General features: G+C 37.1%; 3 protein-coding genes and 2 long non-coding RNA genes across 6 annotated transcripts; 2 read left to right on the top strand and 3 right to left on the bottom strand.

Moving 5' to 3' along the window:
• Positions 1 to 759: 759 nt before the first annotated feature.
• Positions 760 to 3463, bottom strand: LOC137949776 (tubby-like protein 4). Its single transcript, XM_068795960.1, has 9 exons — positions 2980 to 3463; positions 2741 to 2852; positions 2226 to 2402; positions 2069 to 2124; positions 1884 to 1980; positions 1700 to 1789; positions 1434 to 1529; positions 1263 to 1330; positions 760 to 1165 (listed from the first exon to the last, which is right to left on the bottom strand). Exons 1-9 carry the CDS (start codon positions 3387 to 3389, stop codon positions 1090 to 1092), a joined length of 1182 nt encoding a protein of 393 aa, XP_068652061.1. The 5' UTR covers positions 3390 to 3463; the 3' UTR covers positions 760 to 1089.
• Positions 3464 to 5680: 2217 nt separating this feature from the next.
• Positions 5681 to 6377, bottom strand: LOC137950638 (uncharacterized). Its single transcript, XR_011111984.1, has 2 exons — positions 5939 to 6377; positions 5681 to 5868 (listed from the first exon to the last, which is right to left on the bottom strand). It is a non-coding gene; the product is annotated as an uncharacterized lncRNA (long non-coding RNA).
• A 1070-nt stretch (positions 6378 to 7447) lies between these two features.
• On the top strand, positions 7448 to 10432 carry LOC137950610 (uncharacterized). Of its 2 annotated transcripts, none has more exons than XM_068797174.1 (5): positions 7448 to 7865; positions 8117 to 8334; positions 9609 to 9737; positions 9858 to 9989; positions 10077 to 10432. In XM_068797174.1, the coding sequence occupies exons 1-5, from the start codon at positions 7553 to 7555 to the stop codon at positions 10188 to 10190; spliced, it is 906 nt and encodes a 301-aa protein (XP_068653275.1). In that variant the 5' UTR covers positions 7448 to 7552; the 3' UTR covers positions 10191 to 10432. The 2 variants fall into 2 exon arrangements, with proteins under 2 accessions (XP_068653275.1, XP_068653276.1); XM_068797175.1 differs by having other exon boundaries at positions 7640 to 7865; positions 8134 to 8334.
• A 420-nt stretch (positions 10433 to 10852) lies between these two features.
• LOC137950722 (uncharacterized) lies at positions 10853 to 16791 on the bottom strand. Its single transcript, XM_068797328.1, has 5 exons — positions 16603 to 16791; positions 16311 to 16406; positions 13968 to 14093; positions 11400 to 11439; positions 10853 to 11318 (listed from the first exon to the last, which is right to left on the bottom strand). Exons 1-5 carry the CDS (start codon positions 16714 to 16716, stop codon positions 11251 to 11253), a joined length of 444 nt encoding a protein of 147 aa, XP_068653429.1. The 5' UTR covers positions 16717 to 16791; the 3' UTR covers positions 10853 to 11250.
• A 1062-nt stretch (positions 16792 to 17853) lies between these two features.
• On the top strand, positions 17854 to 20801 carry LOC137950778 (uncharacterized). Its single transcript, XR_011111998.1, has 2 exons — positions 17854 to 18141; positions 20218 to 20801. It is a non-coding gene; the product is annotated as an uncharacterized lncRNA (long non-coding RNA).
• The last annotated feature ends 705 nt before the right edge of the window (positions 20802 to 21506 follow it).

Below are 21506 nucleotides of genomic sequence, written 5' to 3'. Positions count from 1 at the left end.
TGGTCGCCGGACCGTCAGATGAGACTCCCGCCGGCGATCATATGCGAATTCCCGGGTATGTAAGCTCCCGACTTACACATCCTTCCATTTTTATTACGAAATGGGATTTTGGGAGGGTTAAAAGTTTCTGAACACGGGCTAAATCACGCGGAAAACCAGAGCTTGTGTCGGTTAAGTGCTCGCGTACGCTATAACGAATCATTATCAGTCGAAATCAGCATCAGACCGTCGAGTTTGATCGGACGGTCCATAAGGTATTAGAGAGTTAGAGCCGTGTGTTTTTCGTTACGGAATTTGGATGAGTGGGTGGAAGGGGGGAAAGAGTGGAAGTGGCGGTGAAAGGTGTCGAGTTGGGATTGGAGATAAGGGGTAAAGTGCTTTATTCGGCGATTTGCGTGATTAAAGTGGGGTTTGAGTGAAGTTATGTTTTTCCCATTTGCTTAAACGGAACTGGAAGTTCCAAGCTAATCAGATGTGGGGTTGAGAGCCAGGAAGTCGTTGTTAATTTTCTAATCAGATTTGGTAACTGGAATAAAAGAATTTTAAGCTAATTACCGGTCCCTGTTGTCCACCAAATCTTATCTCTAGCATGGGTAAGTTGCATTATTCTGATTACCAAGAGATACTTAGTAGAGGCTAAGTTGGATCCAAAGGGACTATCCTTTGCTTGAAATTGTTAAGTATAAGAAACAGATTTTCCAATCGTGAACCGACTCGATAGCATAGATTTATGAAAATTTATATGAAAATTTTCTGATATTCAACTTGAAAGTATACAAATATGTGGCTGAGTTTATGAAATTTGACGCAGGGAACTTGCCAGATGGCCTTTTTCATGGAAGAAATGACCAGTTGAAGTGATAAATCGATCTCCGTTTTCTTTGATTACATCAAAATCTTCTAGGATTGACTTCTGAAAGGTATTTATATCCTTTTGACAGATCACATTTCTACTTCTAAGAGCAAAGAAATTTTGCTCGGTGAAACGATAGAAAAGTAGATCTGAAAACTATTTGGCTTTCGAAAGCAGAAAAGCTATCCTGTGGATAGGGGAAAAAAATATTCTGAAGTAAATCCTGCAGATTCAGCTTAGACCGAGCAACAAAGCTTCGAATCAATGGAGGATAAGCATATACAAAAAGCTTGGTAAGCCGTTAATGGAAACCTGCACCAGTGACAATGGAGAGCAGGTAAGCATTCCTGTCTATTTCGAAAAGGCAAGAAAAATACCTAAAAGATCTCAAGAAGAGTTTGAGAATTACCGGTAATCCATCACATACTTGGACTTTCCTATTCTTCCAAGTTGCAGTATAGACTGTCTTCCATTTTCCTATTCAACAATACCAAGTGTTAGAATCCTGTTTTACTTTCTGTGTCAAAATAACATATTCCAAGTTCTAATGAACTGTCAAGAGCAAAAGATGAAGTTGTACCTCCATAATCAGCTGGAAATTCTTCACAGAAGATCGGATCCTTAACCCTGATGGTTTTCCTTTCTCTCTGAAATCTAATTCATATCGTTTCATGTCCTACAGTTCCAGAGATAACAAAACTAGTAATTTAACTTCTAATACAAGTGATCATGATCATGAACATGGCTGTACTCGTGCATCCTCTTGTTACAATTTTAGACAATTTAAGATAATATTTTCTGTTACAATATAGATAGACAGTGCAAGAAATGCCTCATGAAACTTACATTATTGAATTTAGGGACTTTTGAGTAGAGCCTCTGCGTCTTGCTCATTTTCTGTTCCCAGTTACTGGGCAAGCCATTAAGATGTTGGATCTGAACATTAAGATTGTGAGGAGATTCTGTTTCTGTTCAACAAAAAGGAGATCGGTTTTCTCCATTTCACATAGGTCTAGATTTCTATATTTACCTGACCAGTACTCTTTAACTGCATGGATTGGTGTTTAGGTATCCATGCCCTCATACTTCTAAAACGCCCCGTCAATGTTGTCACAGTGGGAATAAACCTGTCAATATAACAATTTGACTGACATAATACCAACAAAAGATTGTTTACTGTTAATTGAACAAACAAAAACTGAGTAGATGTATTACGTTACGACAGCAAGGAGTAGTTTAGACTGTTTTCTTATGGCATCAAAAGGAGTTCCCTGCATTCACAAGAAGATTCTTTTATCACTGCTTCCATTAATGTAACAAGAACCTGTTCTCTCGAAGAATTTTAACTTAACGAGTCTAAATAGAGAATAACCTGATCCCATATGTGATATCTTGATCCCAATAGGTTCGCAGCTACAGTGCCCAAAAAACTCTCATCTGAGGTGCATAAGATCCCTTTAACGTTCTGAGCAATGACAAATTCTGAGCGGCCTTTGTGCCATCGATGCCGAGCGACAGCTAGTTTCCGATTTTGTCGTCCTTGGCCTTCCTGGTTAGCCCAAGAAATTTCAGTCATAACGAGAAAGAAAAAAGTAGCTCAACTACTGGTAGATATCAAAACACCAAGCAGCTCATCTTCTCTAGGTTTACCCAAAAGTGATGGCCTCTGGTTGCCAGTAACTTGTTCAACAACTAAAAATAATAGTAAGACCTTGACTCAGGATAAATTTCCAAGTAATCCTCAAGCATTCCGACCTACATGTTTTTGTCTACTAATTTTACCTGGTAGAACAGAGCATTACAGAGTAAATCACCAAGGACTACTCACAGCTCAATGTTTTATCATCTTCCATTGCAGAAAGGATCAGATAAAAGTTGAAAACTCACATTGGTGTGAAGTGAATACAGAGAAGCTCCGCCGAGCTCTTGTGATGCCTCTTTCACTATAACGCAGGTACACCTCCCGATATCCAGAGGTAGTGGCCTACATAGCAAAGACCTGACAAAATTTCGCCACGTAGCAATTAACAATAAATTCTAAAAAAAGGAAACTTGTATTGGAATTTTATCAAATGATATGTGCGACCCTATAATCTTGCTGAAATTAAAATAAAGCACCATTTAACCTGTTGGGGAGAGTAGCCCAAGAAGAAGCAGGCGCAGCTTCAGAATCAGAGAAGTCCCACGCGCTCTCTGGTTTCGAATCTCTGTTCCCCCGTAGTTTGGAGCCGAAGGTGGAGTCCGGCTCATTTTTCTGCATGCACACCTGAAGCGAAGAGGGCTTCAGGATCCTGTCATCGACAGGGAAATTGGAGAGCGTTTTCCTCCTCGGGCGACGGCCGTCGACGGGTACGGCATTTTCCTTGCCGCAAGCAACAACAGATTTGCTGCGGCACAGTTGAAGGCCCAGATTAGCAACGTGTTCCCCACCTTCACTGCTGCTGTGGTTGTGCTTCATCTCCGTCAAGGGATTAAGATACAGGGAGTCGTACGGAGATTGGCGGGCAACAGTCGAAGACTTCTTGAAACTAATCATGGCCGGAAGCAGAATGACCTGAGAGAGGAGAGAAGTGGATATTTGAGAGAGTTAGAAGAGGGACCGCAGTGTGGTTGGGATTTGTGGGGAGGGAGAGAATTTTGAATTTGAACTGCATCGCTTCGGTAGTCGCGGCTTTTAGTGGTGGAACAAACGGTCATTTTTCTCTCTCTCTCTCTCTCTCTTTCCCCGATGCATCAACACGTCTGCCAGGTCTGATCTTTTTACTCATTTTACTAATAAAATAGAAGAAATGACATTGTTATAATATTTAATTAATTAAATGATATTATTTAAATAAAATAACTTTCTAAAGAAATAAAAACTCCACTTAGGTTCTTTTTTTAGCTTTTTAATTTTTTATAAAATTAAGTGATTCATTTTTTTATTAATATTTAACCTTCGTTAAGATTAAATTTTTTTAACTTAGATACAAACTAATTTCGACAAATCGCTTGAACTATGCATCCGATGGCTGGCGTAGACCATTGTCTGTGGCCATCATCCACTTGCTCGAAAAGAGCAAGAGGAAGAACAACCCTTTCTTTTTATAAAAGAAACCCTAATTAGGGTTTCTATAAAAGAGGGCATAGGAAAAGTTGAAAGTGCACATATGTAAGTTAAAACCACGGTTCAACCATTCAAGGTCTTAAGCCGTCTCACTATCAAATGATCCTAAGTCGATCTTCATTTTGTATAGGTCAACTCGTCCAAGAAAGTAAAAAAATAGGAAATAAATCTTCAAATGGTAATAATATGTTATATATTGTTAATTTCTAGGACTAACACACAAACCCAAGAGATTACAAGGGATGGAGACAAGAGAAGAACTCTAACTCTTAGGAGAGAGGAGAGAAGAAACTAAGGGAGACAAAGAAGAGGAAAAGAGAGAGAGAGAGAGAGGGGTGTATGAACGAATTTAAGCCTAGAAAAAGATGCTTGAATACTCTATCTCATACCTTGAGGGTGTATTTATAATTATGTGAAAGTGTTTACAATGACTACAATGTACTTAGTGCTACATGCTTCAAAAGGAAAAAAATATAAAAAGATATATACCAATTTGCATAATTACAATTATATGTCATATCTATAGAAGATCTCCTTATTTACTAGTCATGTCACTCATACACATGTATGTCTTTTAACACTCCTTCTCAAACTGGTGTTTGTAACTTCAATTTGCAAATAATCTTAGACAAATTTATGTGCTTGAAAAATATATTTTGATTGTCTTGCTTTAATTCATCTTGTTTTTGTTCACATCTTGCTTGAAGTCTTCATTTTGTTATCATTTTATTCTCCCCCTTACTTGGATATTCTAGTCATATAAAATTTAATTACCACGACCCATGAAATTCTTCATTGTAGATTATGCATCTTCTCAAATGATAACAACACTCATATTTCAATTTTAAAGGAGGTGCAACCATTATAACACTCAAACTTCCAAAGAGATAGAAACTCTTTTGTGATGCGTTACTAAATGAATAATTGTTGTTCGAACATAGAAACTCTCTATTGCAAAACTGAAGAACAAAGAGATAAGAATGGGCATAAGATAGTTGAAAGTGCACATTTGTGAGTTAAAACCATGATTCAATGACTCAAGATCATAACCCGTCTCATTGTCAAATGATCCTAACTTGATCTTCATTTTTGTATAGGTCAACCCAGCCAGAAAAAGTAAAAAAAAAAGAAAAAAATAGGAACAAATCTTCAAAATAGTAATAATATGTTACATATTATTGATTTACTGGACTAACACATAAACCCAACAGATTCCATACCCCATTTTTTACTCTCACTCATAGTGGCAATTTTGTAATATAAAGCAAGACACAAATAATAAAGATAACGAGATTGATGGGGCATATGAAGGCTTTTTTACTTAGGAACATATTTATCTATTTACATACTTATTATTTATTTATTTATCTTCTTACTTATATACTTGTGGATTTATTTAATTAATTACTCATTTAAATGTAGTTTAACTTAATTATTAAAACATATTTTTAAATTTAAAACTTTTTGTCTTATATTTTACTTTTAATCTTAAAATAAAAAATATTAAATATAAATTGTAAACATTCCTAATTATAATAAATTATTTATTTAAATCATATATTATCTTAACTATTAATTTAAATAATAAAATGATTGTATAAATTTAATAAGTCATATATTTTCTATTAAAATATAAATTTTATTTAACATAATTAATTATTTAAAATTATTAAACTTACTAGGGATGGAGCGGAGAGCGATTAGATGGTGCAGGGGCAGGATACTTCAAACTATAAATAAGTTTCACCAAATTTTGATCCAACAATACATTAATCTTCACTAAAACCAGGAAAACATAATACTTAAACAGTGATTAAAGAAAGCTGCTTGGTAAGCTTTCGAGGAAAATCCGCATCTGATTCCAGTGTTACCATGTCCAAAGCGATCTCCATTTCGTCTTCTTATCTATCTGAACCAGAAAACTATTTTAAGAGCTACCCAGTTTGAGATTTCTGAAATGAAGAAAAGTAAAGACTTACTCGTTGTACACCTGAGTCCTGCATCCGTTGGTTTTTTGGCAACCCCTCATGTAAGGTTGGTGCTGCTGAGCCTGCACCCCGCCGGCCGGTTGATCTCCCTCGAGGGCGCCATTAGTGAGGTGACTCCCGTCTTGCAGCATCCTTCTGCTGGTCTCAGAGTCCATGAGAAACTCTTCTTCTATGTAGCACTCTCCGATGGACCCATTGCAGCGAAGCTTACTTTCTCTCTCCTTAGTGTAAGCAGCTTTACACGCAGCGGGGACTACCAGTGCGAGAAATGCCGCAAATATAAGAAAGAGCCTCTTCCTCGAAACGAGTCCCATCTCGGCTTCCCACTTACTTCTGCGTGGCAACTCAGAGCTTGATTTGTAAGTAGCCAGAGCAGCAGGAGGAAGGATGAGATACCCGGGGGAAGATGATAAATTTCTGCCGACAAATAATGTACCAGCTGCCAGTTTGTGGAAAAAAACGAGACAATAAAGTAGCTTTTAGCAAAGAATCTTTGGTTGATTTTTCCAATTACTGGGGCCTCTCAATTATTTCAGCTTTTGGGTGATATACATTAGATTTCGACATTATTGATACCATATAGGGATAGTCGACATCATATCCTATTGTTTCACTCCAATAGTGAAACATATTAAATAACTTGTATTGAAATTTAAGTATCGGTGGAAAGTATTGTTTGTATGAAAAATTGAATAGAAATTTTTTTAAGTTTATTAGTTCAAAAATGTGATTTTTAACTGACTAGTTATTTTAGGGCAGAGTTTTGACCCAACTTTTAACATGGTATCAGAGTAAGTGCTCACGCATGGGCTTCCATGCCAGATTGTCCACCAATGTAACAAGAGCTAAAAAAAAGGTTCGCATACTGCATTGGAAAATGAATAAAAAATATCTTAGGTTTATTAGTTGGGACAAAGGGTCTCTGACTTGGCTAGTCATTTTATATTGAACTTTGGACGTAACTTCTAATATAGTGTCAGAGCAGGTGTTCACGCATGGGTTTTCACCCCAAATTGTCCACGTATAGTAGGAAGAAAAAATATGGGAGCCAACACATGAAAAAGAGTGTTAGAATAAATTATCCCACCGAGAGAAATGAATAGAAAGATCTTGAATTTATTAATTAAGAAAGAGATTCCTAACTCGATTAGTCATTTTGGGACAGGTTGGGCCCAAATTTCTAACAAACATCGATCCTTAACATGTGACTGTATCATCCATATCATTTGTAAAACCAGGTATGTGCCCTTAATATGTTTGAATCTCCTTACAATTAGGTGAATCATGTATAAAACCGGTTGTATGAATTCTTTATAGCCCTATAATAAATATTTTAATTAATAATTTACTTATTAAATATATATAATCATTTGTATCATTGACTAAATTGGATATATTTAAGGCTTAGGGTTTAGGGTTGAGTTGAGAGAAATGCATACTCGTGGTCTGCCCAGGTCGAGTCGGGTCCCGATTTCAAAAGTCTGCCACAAAGAAACGGGTGGCTCTCGTGGGCGTCGCTCTTCCGGAGAAAATGTTTTATCTCTAGCCGAAGCTCGGGAGTCAGCAGTAGGCACAGTTTTATAAGCCTTCACGCCCTGCCACTCCATGGCAACTGCAATTTCGATCTCGACTGCACTTTGGTCTGCCCGAAGGTACAGCAAACCGGCGACGGGAATTGCGTCTCGGGTGAGAGGTAGAGCATCATCGGTCATGGCCGCCGCGACTGACGTTCTTCCCGCCATCATTGTCGGTGGAGGGAGAGTCGGAAAGGCACTGCAGAGCATGGGCAATGGCAAGGATGTATTCGTTGGAAGAGGTGAAGTCATTCCAGTTGACTTTGATGGTCCAATTTTCGTCTGCACTAGGAATGATGACCTCGAAGCCGTCCTCCAAGCCACTCCATCGTCGCGCTGGGACGGTACCTTTTTTATGTCTTTCATTTCAATTTCTGATTTCCTCCTGCTGGCGGAAATGCCGAATTGGTCGTGTTTTTTATGCGTTTTCTATGTGGAGGATGCCTTTCTTCTTTTTTCTTTTTGTTCTTTTTTTTTTGTTTGTTTCTTAAATTGCAGAGACTTCGCAAGAACTTCGTGTTGGTTTTATTTGATAGGCGGGCGGTGCTCCCTATAAATATAAAAGATATGGAGGATCTTATTAACATTCCAGCAGATTTGGTTTTTTTCCAGAATGGGATGCTTGATCCTTGGTTCGAGAGTAAAGGTTTGAAAGATGCAAACCAGGTTTTGGCGTATTTTGCTATCTCGAAACTTGGCGAACCGCCGATTGATGGAAAGACTGACACCGATCCTGAAGGCTTAACTGCAGCATTTGGCAAATGGGCATCTGCAGTTGCTACTCGTTTACATTCTGGAGGTCTTTCTTGCAAGGTTTTTCAAGACTTTTTATTTATCTTAAATTCTTAATTTGCAGTTATAAATGAGTCGTTCAATATGTCCTCACAGTCGATGTTAACCGATCAGCTTGGGCAACTTCACAAGGTGCTTGGGTGGGTGGGATAGATTATTTCTGGTGATTACTTGGAAAATGATACTTCCTTTCAGCTAACAGATGGGGAAATGAAATTTCCTGATCCTATTAAACCACAAAACAAGCCGCGTTGGGTTGTGAACAAGCCAAATTAGGCTGAGCGTCTCTTGATTGAGAGCAGGCTTGTGCACAAACTTAAGATGATCTTGAGTTTGACTCAAGACTGACTAGTGTTCATGTTGAATCAAAAACTTGGTAGGTTACTTCAAGTTGGCTATTTCAATGTTCAATACCACGCTGGACCCTCAAAAATTGTTTTGAAGCCAGGATGGGAACCATTGCTGTTATCTTTTGAACAATATTAACAATAAGGATATCTAAAAAAACCAAACTTTCTTCTGCAGTTTCATCAGAAAATTGTCAAACTGATCCTATATTGGCATTTAGCTACTATCAGAAATGGTACCAAGCACCACTTATATATAAAGATTTGTCAGCATTCAGTCATGACTTGAACCAATTTGAAATACCTCATAAGATAAATCTATTGGGTGTGCTACTGAACCTTCGCCAGAAAAAGATTTCCATGAGACCTGAATGCCGTTTTGATGGAAACCTGACTTGACATCTTCATTTTTAATTGTCATTAATCTCCAAGAATGTTTAGACAGGTCTTGGTATTTAGCTGATCCAAATCAAGTTTTGGTGTGGACCTGGTGGATCCAAAAAACAAACTCTTGTCTAAACTCATGTCAAGCTTAGTTTTTCTTACCACAATAGCTTATATAATGGAGTTGGCTTGCTTCAAGCTAGGAAGTTGAATATGGGAGCCAGTAGAGCCAATCCTTAAAGCTAAAGCTACCCATCTTATTAAATGTCTTCTGTTTCTTTTCTTTGTAACACAATGTTTCTAATAACACATGTAAAAATTCCAGCTAAAAATTAGTTCCTAATGTTCCAGATACATGAGCTGGTTGGTTACATGTTTGAAACTGTATAAATGCACTGCCATGCTGCAAAAGTTCTTATTTTTTCTTTTAGTTGAAAAGTGTTTTACTGATTACAAACTGTATATATAGATTTCTACTATATTAAGAACTTCAACTTTATTCATTTAAAAAAAAAAGAACTGCAACTTTATGTTAAATTCTTCAATTTTAAAATGTTTACACAGGTTCTTGACAAAGATGCTTTTCAGAAGCAGATGCTAGAGAAGCTGATATGGATTTCAGCTTTCATGCTCGTTGGGGCCCGACATCCTGGGGCTACAGTTGGCATTGTAGAGAAGGAATACCGTGCTGAGGCAATCATTCTTTAGATTTTGTAGTTTTGGGCCCATTGTTGCCCTTTTATTTTTGGATGCTTTTAATTTTGACTGAAAATCACAGCACATCAAGTGAAAGTATGTTCTATTTGGGTGTAGGTCGCCAGCCTAATTGCAGAACTGGCAGCAGCAGCAGCAGCTGAAAGGAGTATATCATTTGAGGAGGCCATCGAAGAAAGACTATGTGCTTATTCAAGAGCCGTTGCTCATTTCCCCACTGCAGTGAAAGAGGTAATTGTTCGTTTATTTATTTAGTCAAAATAGCTTGTTCTTTCGTGTTAAAGTGTTCCTCTTCATGACCATTTTAAATATACACAGTTCAAATGGAGGAACGGTTGGTTCTACTCCCTCACTCAGAAAGCCATATCTAATGGAAAACCAGATCCGTGTCCCCTGCACACAACTTGGCTCCAAGAACTGAAGGTCGTTTGAGGCATCTGGGGATTTCTACTTCTGCTCTATGCTCTACCAGTGCCTGGAATGTCTGGTTTCAGGTTGCCTACAACAGGTGTCCTAGGTTCGTGAATACTTCGAAGGCTGAATTCAGCTTCCCATCGTCATTGTTCAGCAATCAAAGCATGTTTGTTGTAAAACAAGATTGAGACATTTTAAGGGTGCTGTTGACACTTGACTGTATACTATTCTATCTATTTCAGAACTGTTATGCCCTCGTATTTTCAGTGAGTTCTGCTGACTCACCCTCAGTCCAAAACCTGGAATTGGGCATGTTTAGACTGGTCTTCTCTTCTCAAACTAAAGCGCAATCCTCAAAGCAATGCCTAATGCACATAAAATCCTTTCAGAATTGATACAATCGGGCCACCATAAAAGATGTAGATGGAGCAGATGGTAGTAGGAAGAGGGGAGAATATCTGGCTGTAGTTTACAGAGTAGTTTTTATAAGTTAGGAGCCCTTGAAGTCATTCCAAAATAATTAATGTGTTATCGTCGAAGTGGATGCCTACCGTATGAACTGATTTCGTGCTCAAATAGCGTTTTGAGTTGGACATTATATTGAAACTGTAACCAAGCTCAGGCAGAAATCAAACTGGCTGGGTTGCTACCAGTTAATTTTGAATACAATTGATCCTGCCCAACAAAATACTCGGCTGCAAGTAGCACAACTAAATCAACAAAGCGTATACAATTCCCCCTGATCTTAAACATGCATCATGAGAATTTAGGAGTATATGCCCGCAAAGCATACAATTGCAAGGTTGCCAGCAAAAAAAAAAAAAAAAAGGCACACAAGCTTTCTTAAGAACCATAGGTCGTTATGCCTAGCATATGTACAGTCAATCACAACCCTTAACATATATACATGTTAAAGTTAGCCAATCTATCCAACATCTGTCAATGACCAATCGATTCAAAGTGCATCACTCACCCAAGGGAATCTAACCATATTCCCCTGGACAGTCTTTCTCAACTTTCTGACCTTGCATTTATGGCCCATTACTCAGTCCAATTCAAATTCAGTTTTTCTTTCTTTTCAGTCCTTGACTATTGCCGAAAAGAGCAGTTGATTAATGTCTTCAGCAAAAGCAGGATTCTCATCCCCTGCAGGAAGCAAGATATATCAGAAGTTTAAACTCAGACAAATTCCAGAGCATATGCTATTTGCTTGCACATAACATTCACCTATTTTTGATCTGATCTGGCTGGTCCATTCATCAATGGCCTGCAAAAATGAACAACAAATGTTATATTTTATCAATCTAAGGTTTTGATTGACTTGCTTTCACAAACTGCAAGATATTTCTTTTACCTGTTTTCTGTATTTGAAAAAGGTTTTACAGCAACAAGAGAATGATATAACGCAATGAGAAAAATATGAACAAACAGACAGATGAAAGTCAGTAGACTTCCTTTATGATATTTTTGGAGAAAGCCTACATTTGTTTCCAACATGGTTTTAAAGAAATAAATAAAGCTGAAGCTTAGATGGTTGTTATGCTTAAAAAAAAAAGAAAAAAGAAGAAGAAGAAGAAGATGGTTGATCTGCACTTTCTAGAGCTCCTTGAAACTCTTCTTGACCTCCAGCACACTTCCTGAAGGGCCCATTTGCGTCTGTAAGCATTGACTGAACAATAACATTCACCTAATAAAAAAACAGAGGAATATTTACCCAAAAATAGGAAAAGACCTCCCTTTGCCATTCAGAGGAGATTAGTCCCTCTTGTTAGATAAGGATAAAAAACACTACACCACTAAGTGTTAGATTATACATTTCAAATCACCTAATTCTAGGTATAAATCATTAGTGCCCTCTTTATTGCTGGAGAAGTCCTTTGAACGCCTCACTCTAGATATGCACCAGAATCATACAAGAGTTGAAATAATAAACAATGTGACTTCTCTTTAAAGAAATCCACCCATTGTTTTAAGACAAGCAGAAGTAGGAATTTCATCAATTAACTGCCTAGCCACAAACAGAAAAGCCTGGATTTACAGGTCAAAATGCTGACTTAAAATCATAAGAACAGATTTTTTTTTTCTTTTTATGAAATTGGTGAGCTTTATTGCTAAAAGCAAAGAAAAACAAATTTAGAGGGTCATTCCTGTAACTATAAGAGATTGTAGGGAAGTACCATCTTGGTAAGAGAGCAAGCCAAGGAATTGACTTATCTCGGAAAAAGAGACCAAAAGCATGAAAAAAGGGAAGAAATGTCTCAAAGGCGGCTCGAGAAAAAGGGACGAGCACCAACTAATCACCACACCTGAGTCGCCTTGGGGGTGAGCAAAGAGCTCGACCGAAGTGGAAGCAGAGACTCATAAGAAGAAAAGCAGAAGTCCTACTTCTACCTTTCCATGATTTGGTTAAACAGATAAGTATTGCTTCTACCTTTCCTATATACTTTATGACACTAATATAAGCATAGACTTCTTTTTCTTCATCACCTTCTGGCCCATCTTGATGACAATTATTTCTATCTCATCAATCTTGGTTCCTTCGCTCTCTTGGTCTATTTCATGTTTTATTGCAATTCCAGTTATTTCAAGGAAAAAATGCAATATAAACTAGAGTGCAGACTAACACAAAATAGGCTCAGACAAGAGTGTATGAAAATCTCCAACTAATAGTTGAACCCCAGGAATTGTTTGTAATGTCACTAGAACAGTTCATGAATTTGGACTAACATCTTAATCAGTTTCCAAGCTGAAAATTTTAACAGTTTTAAAAAGTTTGAAATATATATTTGCAAGAGAAATTTTATTTCAATTTTATTCAGAAATCTCCAATGTTTTCATCATCATGATGTTAAAATATCTCAGCTTTTTCACCCTTTCCCCATATAGCTTCTAAGTCTGTATTCATCTGAACACTTCTCCTTGGTTAAGAGGATAGGAATCTAAATTTTTTAATTAGTGCATTCAAGCTGGAGACAAACTGTACATTCAAATGTTGAACCAATGTAGCAAAGGAAGAAAATAAGATCTATGGCAAATACTCTTAAAGAAAAAATGCTATCTTAATTTTTAAATGCTAGCATACTTGAATTATTATTTTCTGAGGAATAAAACATCATTGCATATAGAGCATCAATAGCATTAGAAAGAATGTAGCAAAGCTCTGAAGTTCACTATGTAATGTCAAGGCAACTCTCTGCCTAGTATAGCAACTGCCTTGCCCTACATGCCTTACCTGAAACTCACTTTTGGTTGCTTGCTGGCAAAGAGTGCAAACTTGTAGCACAATTTGGAAAACGCAACCAGGAAACAATTATTTTATAAACACACATACACACACACACACACACACACACACACACACACAAAAAAAAAAAAAAACACTTATATATAAGTATATTGAATGTAGAACCTCATTACTTAGTGAGACTTGAACCCAAAACTTCAAACTACAACACAACCCTCCCCTGACGATTGAGCCAAAGGCCCCATTCCACAACCATGAAATAATTACTGTAAGGATAAGGAGATTTAGTTTTAGATGTTCAAATATAAAAGTTGATCAAATACCATGTTGTTTAGCTGTTGAACTGCATATAATAGAATGTCGCATCATAGGAACAAAGAACGGAGACCTGTATTTCATAGTAGTAGCGAGGCTTCCATAAAAGCAGAGGTTAAAAGATCTTACTGTCAAAATCAAGTCAGAACCCTTCCAACAGTAATCGCTAATCAGAAATGATGACCTAAACTGACAAGTAAAGCCAATACACAATTTTACAGCTCATATAAAATTACCTGATTGAAATTACAGTATGCCAAGTCTTCAGAGTCACTGACAAGAGGAAGACCAGAGGATGCTTGCAGTCGATGCAATAAACTCCTGTTTCTAACCAGGTTTGTTCTCGCCTTGTCGATCAAGTCCTGTGAGAGAAGGAAGTCTTGTGAGACAGGGCATGGAATGAACAATCCATTGCCATGAAGTAAACAACTATCATTATTTAAAACAGATAACAATCCTTCACAATCTGACGACCTAATATTAGGTTATGTTTATCAGATGTGTTTTACATAAAGTAGAAACTCCATTGTTCTGCCAATTCTGTAAGAGTTATAGTCAACAGTTGAGAATCAGCAGAAACACGAAACAGTGAAACCAGTTTTTGTTGAAAAATATGACTAAAAAAAACTAAAATATTCAATATAAACCCGCTGAAATTAAATTGGTCCTTATGCATAATTATTCACCAATCCACATCTTCTTAATTCAAAGAAAAAATATATTATTTAAATAATAGCAATCGAACAGGTGCTTGGGATTCCTTCACTGTCTTCATAAGTGAATCGCCAACTTACATGCACTGGATTCTGGCAATCTCTCCTCAAGATACAATGGTCTTTTGGTCTCTTAAATGTGCACAAAATTAAGAGCACCTCACAAACTTGGCAAAATCGTTTCTAGACACTCATACTTGGAATTATGAAAAAAAGACCATGAAAAGATGATTTCTAACTGAAATCATTTCGATATCTCGAACAAAAATTTTGGGAGAGAAAGGAGAGCAACTGAGATTGAGACCACTGTGAAACAATGAGGCAAAGAAGAATGAGAGAATTTCAGTTCATCTCGTCCCTCTCATATGAGATTGTATTTATAGCCTTCTACATTGGCATATATATTACAGTCCAAGTGGGACCGTTGCATTCCCACTAAAGACTATCACCTCACCAGCCCCATAGTGAGTTGGTGACATTAAAAAAAAAAGTAAAAATCCAACATTGTGCACGATATTTTTTAAATATAGGGGGTATTTTCAAAAGGTAATTTTTTTTGAAAATTCAAGTATGAGCAAGCGGTGTTGTAGCTTTCAGTGGTAAGTGTCTTTCGGACTTGAATCTTCATCTAGTTAATATTTCACCACCCATACTGGTCCTAAATCAAAAAGTTCTTACATTCATGTGATGGATTTCGAGTCTATATGATGCAACCAATATTATAAGCATTTGAACTGTAGTGATCCTAGTGACTGGAGAATAAGAGTTAAAAAAGTCCATTTCTTCTCTCTGACTAAAACCCTTAGCAACTAATCAAACCTTGTATTTGTCAATGTATCCATTAAGATTATGTTTTCTTTTTAAAGTCTATTCAATTGGCCTAGACCCTTGAGGTAAGTGGGTAAATAATCATGTTTTGTGTGAAATAATTGAATCCATTTCATTTTTCATGGCTTCCTCCCATAAAGATGCATCACTAGATTTCATCACTTTGGCATATGTTAAAGGATTGTCCTTTATGAAAAATGAGCAAAAGTCATCTCTTATGTTATATAAACATTATTACAGAATCAGATATTTAAAAAAAAAAGAAATTGGAAGTAGGAGAGTCTCTTATATCCCCAAAATGAGGTATCAAATTTGTGGCACAAACTGAATTTTAGAGTAGCAAGAAGTCTAGGATAGAGAAAAAAAAAATCCTAAGAGATGATTTTTACACAGGAATGAGGGGTTTTTTGTGAGGAACCCACCCACTGCAGGGACAGGGTTGCGATGTGAGGAACCCGGCCGCTGCAAGAATTAGGTGAAGTAAAAAACCCACGCAGTCAAGAATCTCTTGTTGTTAGGGGAGGCCTCCCGAGTTGTATTTTCCATTTCTTTCAAATAAAATTATCATCGTTTAAAATAAAAAAAGGTGAAGTCAAAAACCCATGCAGATTCAGGGTGGGGAAGGGTTTTTCCATCCCCCTCTATTGGGGTTCCGGAGAATATACTCCTAGATATTTTTAATTGAATGTTTTAAAAAAAATATATTAAAATTCTTATGTGAATTTATTTATAAATTATTACACGAAGCAAGGTACAGATAAGATTAAAATCAACCCCAATGTGGGATGGACAATTTTACAAGGTGAAAAACTAATCCCGTTGCGGAGCAGGCAGTGACCGGACTGTTAGGCAGGGATTGGGTTGAAAAAGTAAACCAGTAGTAGGGTAAGGCGGGGTTCCGGGGTGGGGTTGCAAGACAGGCTTGGGATTGGGATGGAGAAGCATAATTTCGTGGTATTTTAATGTGATGGAACAGCAATATTTCAGCATGAGGATCTAGCAAGATAAGGGTAAAATATCGACCAAATACTAATACACCTGTTTTGCTGTAAGAAGCACGCGACTCTGCTCTTTGAGCGTCAAGAGATCTTCCTGAATTCTCCTGATCCGAGCGACAAGTCTCACCGGATTTGCCTGCAATAGCGTGGTAACGGAAATCACTGACTGGATATATAGCGAAATTGAAAAAGTAAAACAGCCTGCAAACGGCACCAGAAGTTGGACAGGAATCCTTGGAAGGTACCACGATCCTCGTAACTTCTGAAAACCCTCAAGCACGAAATAAAGACACGAAAAGCGAACAGAAGTGGAGGCAGCAGGCATAACGTACATTTTCGGGATAGGCTTGGTTAAATTCCTTCTCGAGGCAGTGCTGAACGAGGTTGAGATCGTGGTTAGCTTTCGTCAACAGCTGCACCATGCCGTCCACCGCCGACTCCGCCATACCCTCCCGGTTTAAGCTTTCCCGCCCAAATTTCCTCCGGCTTTCCTCTAGTTCAGCGTAAAAAATTATGTCCACTCAAATCGCACCGACAGGCGAGGTCACTTCTTGCATCCGTAAGTGGCTCTTAAGTATCAGTAATTAAAGAAAAATTAATGTTGATTTATGTTATATTATTTATTTACTATAACTTAAAATTTAATTATATTTAAAATATAAATGTTGATAGTGAACAGTGATTTTGAGTTATTAAAGAGGTAAAAATTAAAAGAGATTTACTAAAAAAACATTTAAATGATAATTAAATAAATAAGAGAAAATAAAAAATAATAATAAGATAAAAATTTAAATATCTTATAATTGATTGCATTAAATTTTTTTTTTTCATGGGTAATCAATTTACTATCCAAATATCAAATTCTTATATTTAAGATATATTTATATTATTTATCATTAATTATAGAAAAAAATACAACATAGGTATAAATTTAAATTACAACGATCGAAATAAATATAACATATATGTTTCTCTCCATTTTAATTTTATTTTTTTCTCCTTTCTTGTTACATAAAAGGTCTAATTTAGAGGTGTGGACATATCGATTTATCGATACATATGAGATACCAAAAAAATCAGATTAATGTATACTTCATACTTACATCCACATATCACATAACTAGGTGCTAAGTACATATATTCAGTGTCATAATTATTTTTTAGATGTATAAATTATTTATATTTTTCTATTTTATACCATTATTAAAAAAATTGACGAACAAAATGTGTTATGGTTCTGGGTTAAGTACCTATGCCTTCCGCTCCTAACAAGCCGGTCTTTTGGGTAATATTGACTTAAGTGCGAAAGACATATGTATTAACCCAGGACCACAACAAAGTATGTTTGCAGTAATCCTTTTTTAACCTGCCAAGCGGTTACTTAATTGACAAATTACGAGTAAAATTACAGTATTTAATTAAAATAGTTTTGTGTTTTTTATCTGGTCCCACACGCAAACCGTGAGAACCGGCACGCGTAGCATGCGGGTCGTAGCTAAAGTGTGGGCCACGCCTCCTTGGAGGATCAGAAGAACCCCCCCGAATAAATTCGTTAGGGAACGCATCAAGCCGGGAGTCGCCTCTCTCCGCATCGTCCTATCAAGGCTTGAAGGGCCGCATTCTCGAAATGGATCGAATAGAAAGATGTAATAAAGCGGACTGTGGCGGGGGCCGAATGGGGAAGACTCGTCTTTCTGAGTTTCTTCCCGAAAGAAAGTAATAGAACCGAGAAACCGGGGAGTGGGAGCACGCATCTGCTGCGGTCGAGCTTTTCACGGTCCCCTTTTCGCACCTCGGTCCTCGGGCGTGCCAGGCGAGGGGGTGTTGCTAGATCATAACGTTCCTCCTCTGTCTCGACGGATCTATTGACTGTGAGTTTTCCGTCTCCATCTCTCGATCTGTGCTTCTTTTTTGCCGTTTGTTGATGGCTGGCTACTTTTCTAGCTCGTATGTCAACGTGTTGTTCTTGCATTTAAGATGGATCTGAGGGATTTGGTTTGCGGTACGGTTTTGTTTGCCGAGCTGGTTGCTGGAAGTGGGTATCGAATCGTTTTCCTTTTTGTTGTTGAAGTTTCGTTTTATGTCACTTTGCGTGTATTCGTGGGACATTTGAGTTTGATTATGTTTTTTTTTTTTTTTAAAAGTGTTTCTTGAGGAATTTGTTGTATTCGATATCTGTGAAACTTCGGTCTAAATTCATGAACTAATCGTTCGTATAGGTTCAGTCCCTATTATCATTTTTGGGTTTTATTCGACTGGTAGTAGTACGAAGATCTAGCTGTTGGTTGGTCTTGTAATATGTTTTGACATTACCTTACTTAATTCATCTCGATTTTTAAACTTCGTTATTATACTATTTCAGTTCTCAAGCAGCCGGCGTTGGCATTAGAGTTTTTTTGCTTCCCATCTGTCTGATAGAGACGTTTTTGGAGTAATCTCTTTCAATTTGCGCTTTTCTTCGATTACGTTGCATTTCAGTGGCGCTGATGGATAGAGAGTTAATAAGGTTGGTGCAACTGGTGAAACAATGTAAGAGACACGCTATATAAACTGTTCTTTTAGTTAAGTTCAGAGAGGAGTCTTCACTTGGTGATTGAACAGCAAGTCTTTTATTATTAATAAGCTTCCAGCTGAGGATGCGATAGAGGTAGACCGCCAAATTTGCTGAGGTGAGAAAGTCAGTGGGTTTAACATTGATTAATGTTGAGAGAGAATGCAAGAGAAAAAAGGGCATTCATTAAAAGCTTGATTGTACGGCTTGGTTTGGTGGTCATTTCTGCTTTCTTCCAAAGCAAACCTTCCTGCATTTGGGTAGTTATTAGCTTTCAAAGTTTATTGAGAAAGGGAAATACTATATTAATAATGACAGAGAAATTTTTTTCAAAAAAATAAAAAAAATAATGACAGAGAAAATATAACACAAGAATTTGATTTTATTATGTATGGATGTAATAACTAGCTAATAAGAGAAAAAAGATACAGCCCATGCAACAAGTACAGCCAAACTCCAAGACAGAACAAATATCATTCGGCATTTCCCTCTCATCCCCAACCTGATTGCCTCAACCACAATGAACTGATCCCCTATGCCATGTATAAAGCCAGTACTTGGACAGACACCTGCCTTGGCTGTCACGATAAGAATGTAAAATCAAGGTTCAAGCTGCTTTGTACTCTCCTTTGTTTTTTTTTTTTGACACATAACTAATTTAATTTGCTTTCTACTTCCAAATGATTGGTTTGACATAGTGGACTTTTCCTGGCATTGTTATGAGTCATGGCTAATGAATTGTTGCAGTTGGTTGACTGCTGGCTTCCTTTGTTCAATTTTTTTATATGAAGTATTCTCAACCAACAAAAAGCTTGCAACAATATAATTTTCTTTATACTTTTTGAATGTCTAGATAAGGATCTTGTCTGATCGTTTTATTACAAGAAGTTTAATTCACTCTTCATGAGTCCTTTTTTTGTGTAAAATAATCTGTTGAGGTATGAATGTTTCTGTTCTTGTGCTTCTTTTGGTGCCTGTTATAATTCAAGAAACTTCCTAGGAAGCATTAAATTTTCTTTATTTACTATGTGAGTACAAGTGTTCTAAGTAGTATGGTTCTTAAATGTTGTGAGAGTCTTATTCCAGTCTTTTATTTTTTATAAAACATTTGTTCAGTATTTGAAAGTTGTGTTTTTTAGGTGTCCATTGCTTGCCTTACTGATAAATAACAAGACTTGTCAATACTGTATAATAATCTTGTCTATATTGTTGAATAGTAGTTTTTTTCTTTTAATGGGCGAGTGAAACATTTGCTCAGGTTTGATTGACATGAATATTTTGTTTCATTTGTTTGTTTTTTTGTCGCTGCTGATTGGATATTACTTTGGCTTAGGTACTGTACTTTTATTAAAATTCCTCTTATATAATATTCACTAGTGAGCTTGAATTGCTGCAGGTTATTTGACGGGGGACACAAAGCTAGAGCCAATGGTTGTTGAGATTTTATCATCTCCACATCGGAGATCCCAAGCATCTCCATTTACTCCTCTATCACCATCATTTAAGAAGCCAATCCGTGATGAATTGGGTAGTTGGTCAGCAATCTTTAGGCGCCATCGGTTCTTATTGACTGTACTTGTTCTGTTGGCATTTTTATGCACCATATATCTTTACTTTGCGGTTACATTCAGGGCAGGCAGCAATTCATGTTCAGGCATGGACGGAACTGAAAAGGCGTTATGCCATCTGACTCGGGCCAAATCTTCTGTTTTTCATGTTGGAAAACTGAAATTCTTCTAACAGAAGCTAATACTTACTCATCTTCACTTAGATCATTCCTCTGCTGAGGAATCTGTATCTAGGGCTTTTTTTGGTTATACAGGTCCAAAGGCCAATTTGATTGTTGGATCATTTCTTATACGCATATGCTATATTATATATGGTTGTATTCTGTTCCTCTGGTCAAATGATTGGACAGAAATTGTCAAACTTAACATGGTTTTCATTGAGTTAATTTATATATTTTTATAATATCTTCTATGTTTATAGTGTTGATCAAATTGCATAGTTTGTGATTATTGTGACAAGGTTTCCTTGTAGGGGCATAGACCAAATTTGCTAATCAAGGATAGTTCTTTGCTATGGCTGCTCAATGATTGGTTGGTGCTTTGAGCTGTTCGTTTCTGTGGTTGCTCACTTTATGCGGTGCTGAATTTTACTCATTTCCAGTGAAGCCATTGCGTTGCTCCACTGACAAGTTTGTAGTTTAACTTCTAAATGAACTAAGGGAATTCTGATACAAGTCTTGAAGTACAGACAGAACTCAGTCACTTTGCAGCAACGATCCACCGGAGGAATGGCTTTTACTTCTAAAACTTTGCAAAAATGAGCAATGACTATTTCGTTTTCAATTGCATCTTCCCCCTCGCCAGAAGATCATGGAGAACCACTACACCTCATAACGGAAGAACGACATAGCCTCAAATTAAGTTTAGACAGCGAGCTCTTCAGGTTTACAACTACCGTAGCTTATATTTTTTCATGGAGATTGCCAGTTTCTAGGAAGTGTACTTGGATATATCCAAAATTTCCAAAGAGGAGATCGTGAGGCAAGTGGAGAGTTGCTTCCATCTAAGTACGACCAATGATCTATCCGCAGTTATTCAGTCGCTGTCGTCTGGATACGGTCAGTCCGCATTCATATCCATGAAGAAAACTAGAATCCATCAACGTCGACTGCACCCT

The sequence above is a fragment of the Aristolochia californica genome, unplaced genomic scaffold (assembly GCF_029961685.1).
Source record: "Aristolochia californica isolate CCGP_79_NKW_82.1479 unplaced genomic scaffold, dmAriCali1.0.hap1 SCAF_14, whole genome shotgun sequence".
In the NCBI taxonomy this organism is placed as follows: Eukaryota; Viridiplantae; Streptophyta; class Magnoliopsida; order Piperales; family Aristolochiaceae; genus Aristolochia; species Aristolochia californica.
The sequence above is the reverse complement of the archived record's forward strand: the minus strand, read 5'-3'. Positions and strand labels throughout refer to the sequence as shown.

Excerpts from the sequence above, each read along its gene's own strand:
- LOC137949776 (XM_068795960.1), bottom strand. The coding sequence starts at position 3,389 with ATGATTAGTTTCAAGAAGTCTTCGACTGTTGCCCGCCAATCTCCGTAC. Across the intron at positions 1,981-2,068 it reads CTACTCCTTGCTGTCGTAAC|GTTTATTCCCACTGTGACAA; the intron begins GTAATACATCTA and ends TTATATTGACAG. Across the intron at positions 1,166-1,262 it reads AAGTATGTGATGGATTACCG|GTTTCCATTAACGGCTTACC; the intron begins GTAATTCTCAAA and ends TCACTGGTGCAG.
- LOC137950610 (XM_068797174.1), top strand. The coding sequence starts at position 7,553 with ATGGCAACTGCAATTTCGATCTCGACTGCACTTTGGTCTGCCCGAAGG. Across the intron at positions 8,335-9,608 it reads CTGGAGGTCTTTCTTGCAAG|GTTCTTGACAAAGATGCTTT; the intron begins GTTTTTCAAGAC and ends ATGTTTACACAG. Across the intron at positions 9,738-9,857 it reads AGAAGGAATACCGTGCTGAG|GTCGCCAGCCTAATTGCAGA; the intron begins GCAATCATTCTT and ends ATTTGGGTGTAG.
- LOC137950722 (XM_068797328.1), bottom strand. The coding sequence starts at position 16,716 with ATGGCGGAGTCGGCGGTGGACGGCATGGTGCAGCTGTTGACGAAAGCT. Across the intron at positions 16,407-16,602 it reads ACCAAGCCTATCCCGAAAAT|GCAAATCCGGTGAGACTTGT; the intron begins GTACGTTATGCC and ends ACGCTATTGCAG. Across the intron at positions 11,440-13,967 it reads CATACTGTAATTTCAATCAG|GCCATTGATGAATGGACCAG; the intron begins GTAATTTTATAT and ends TCATTTTTGCAG.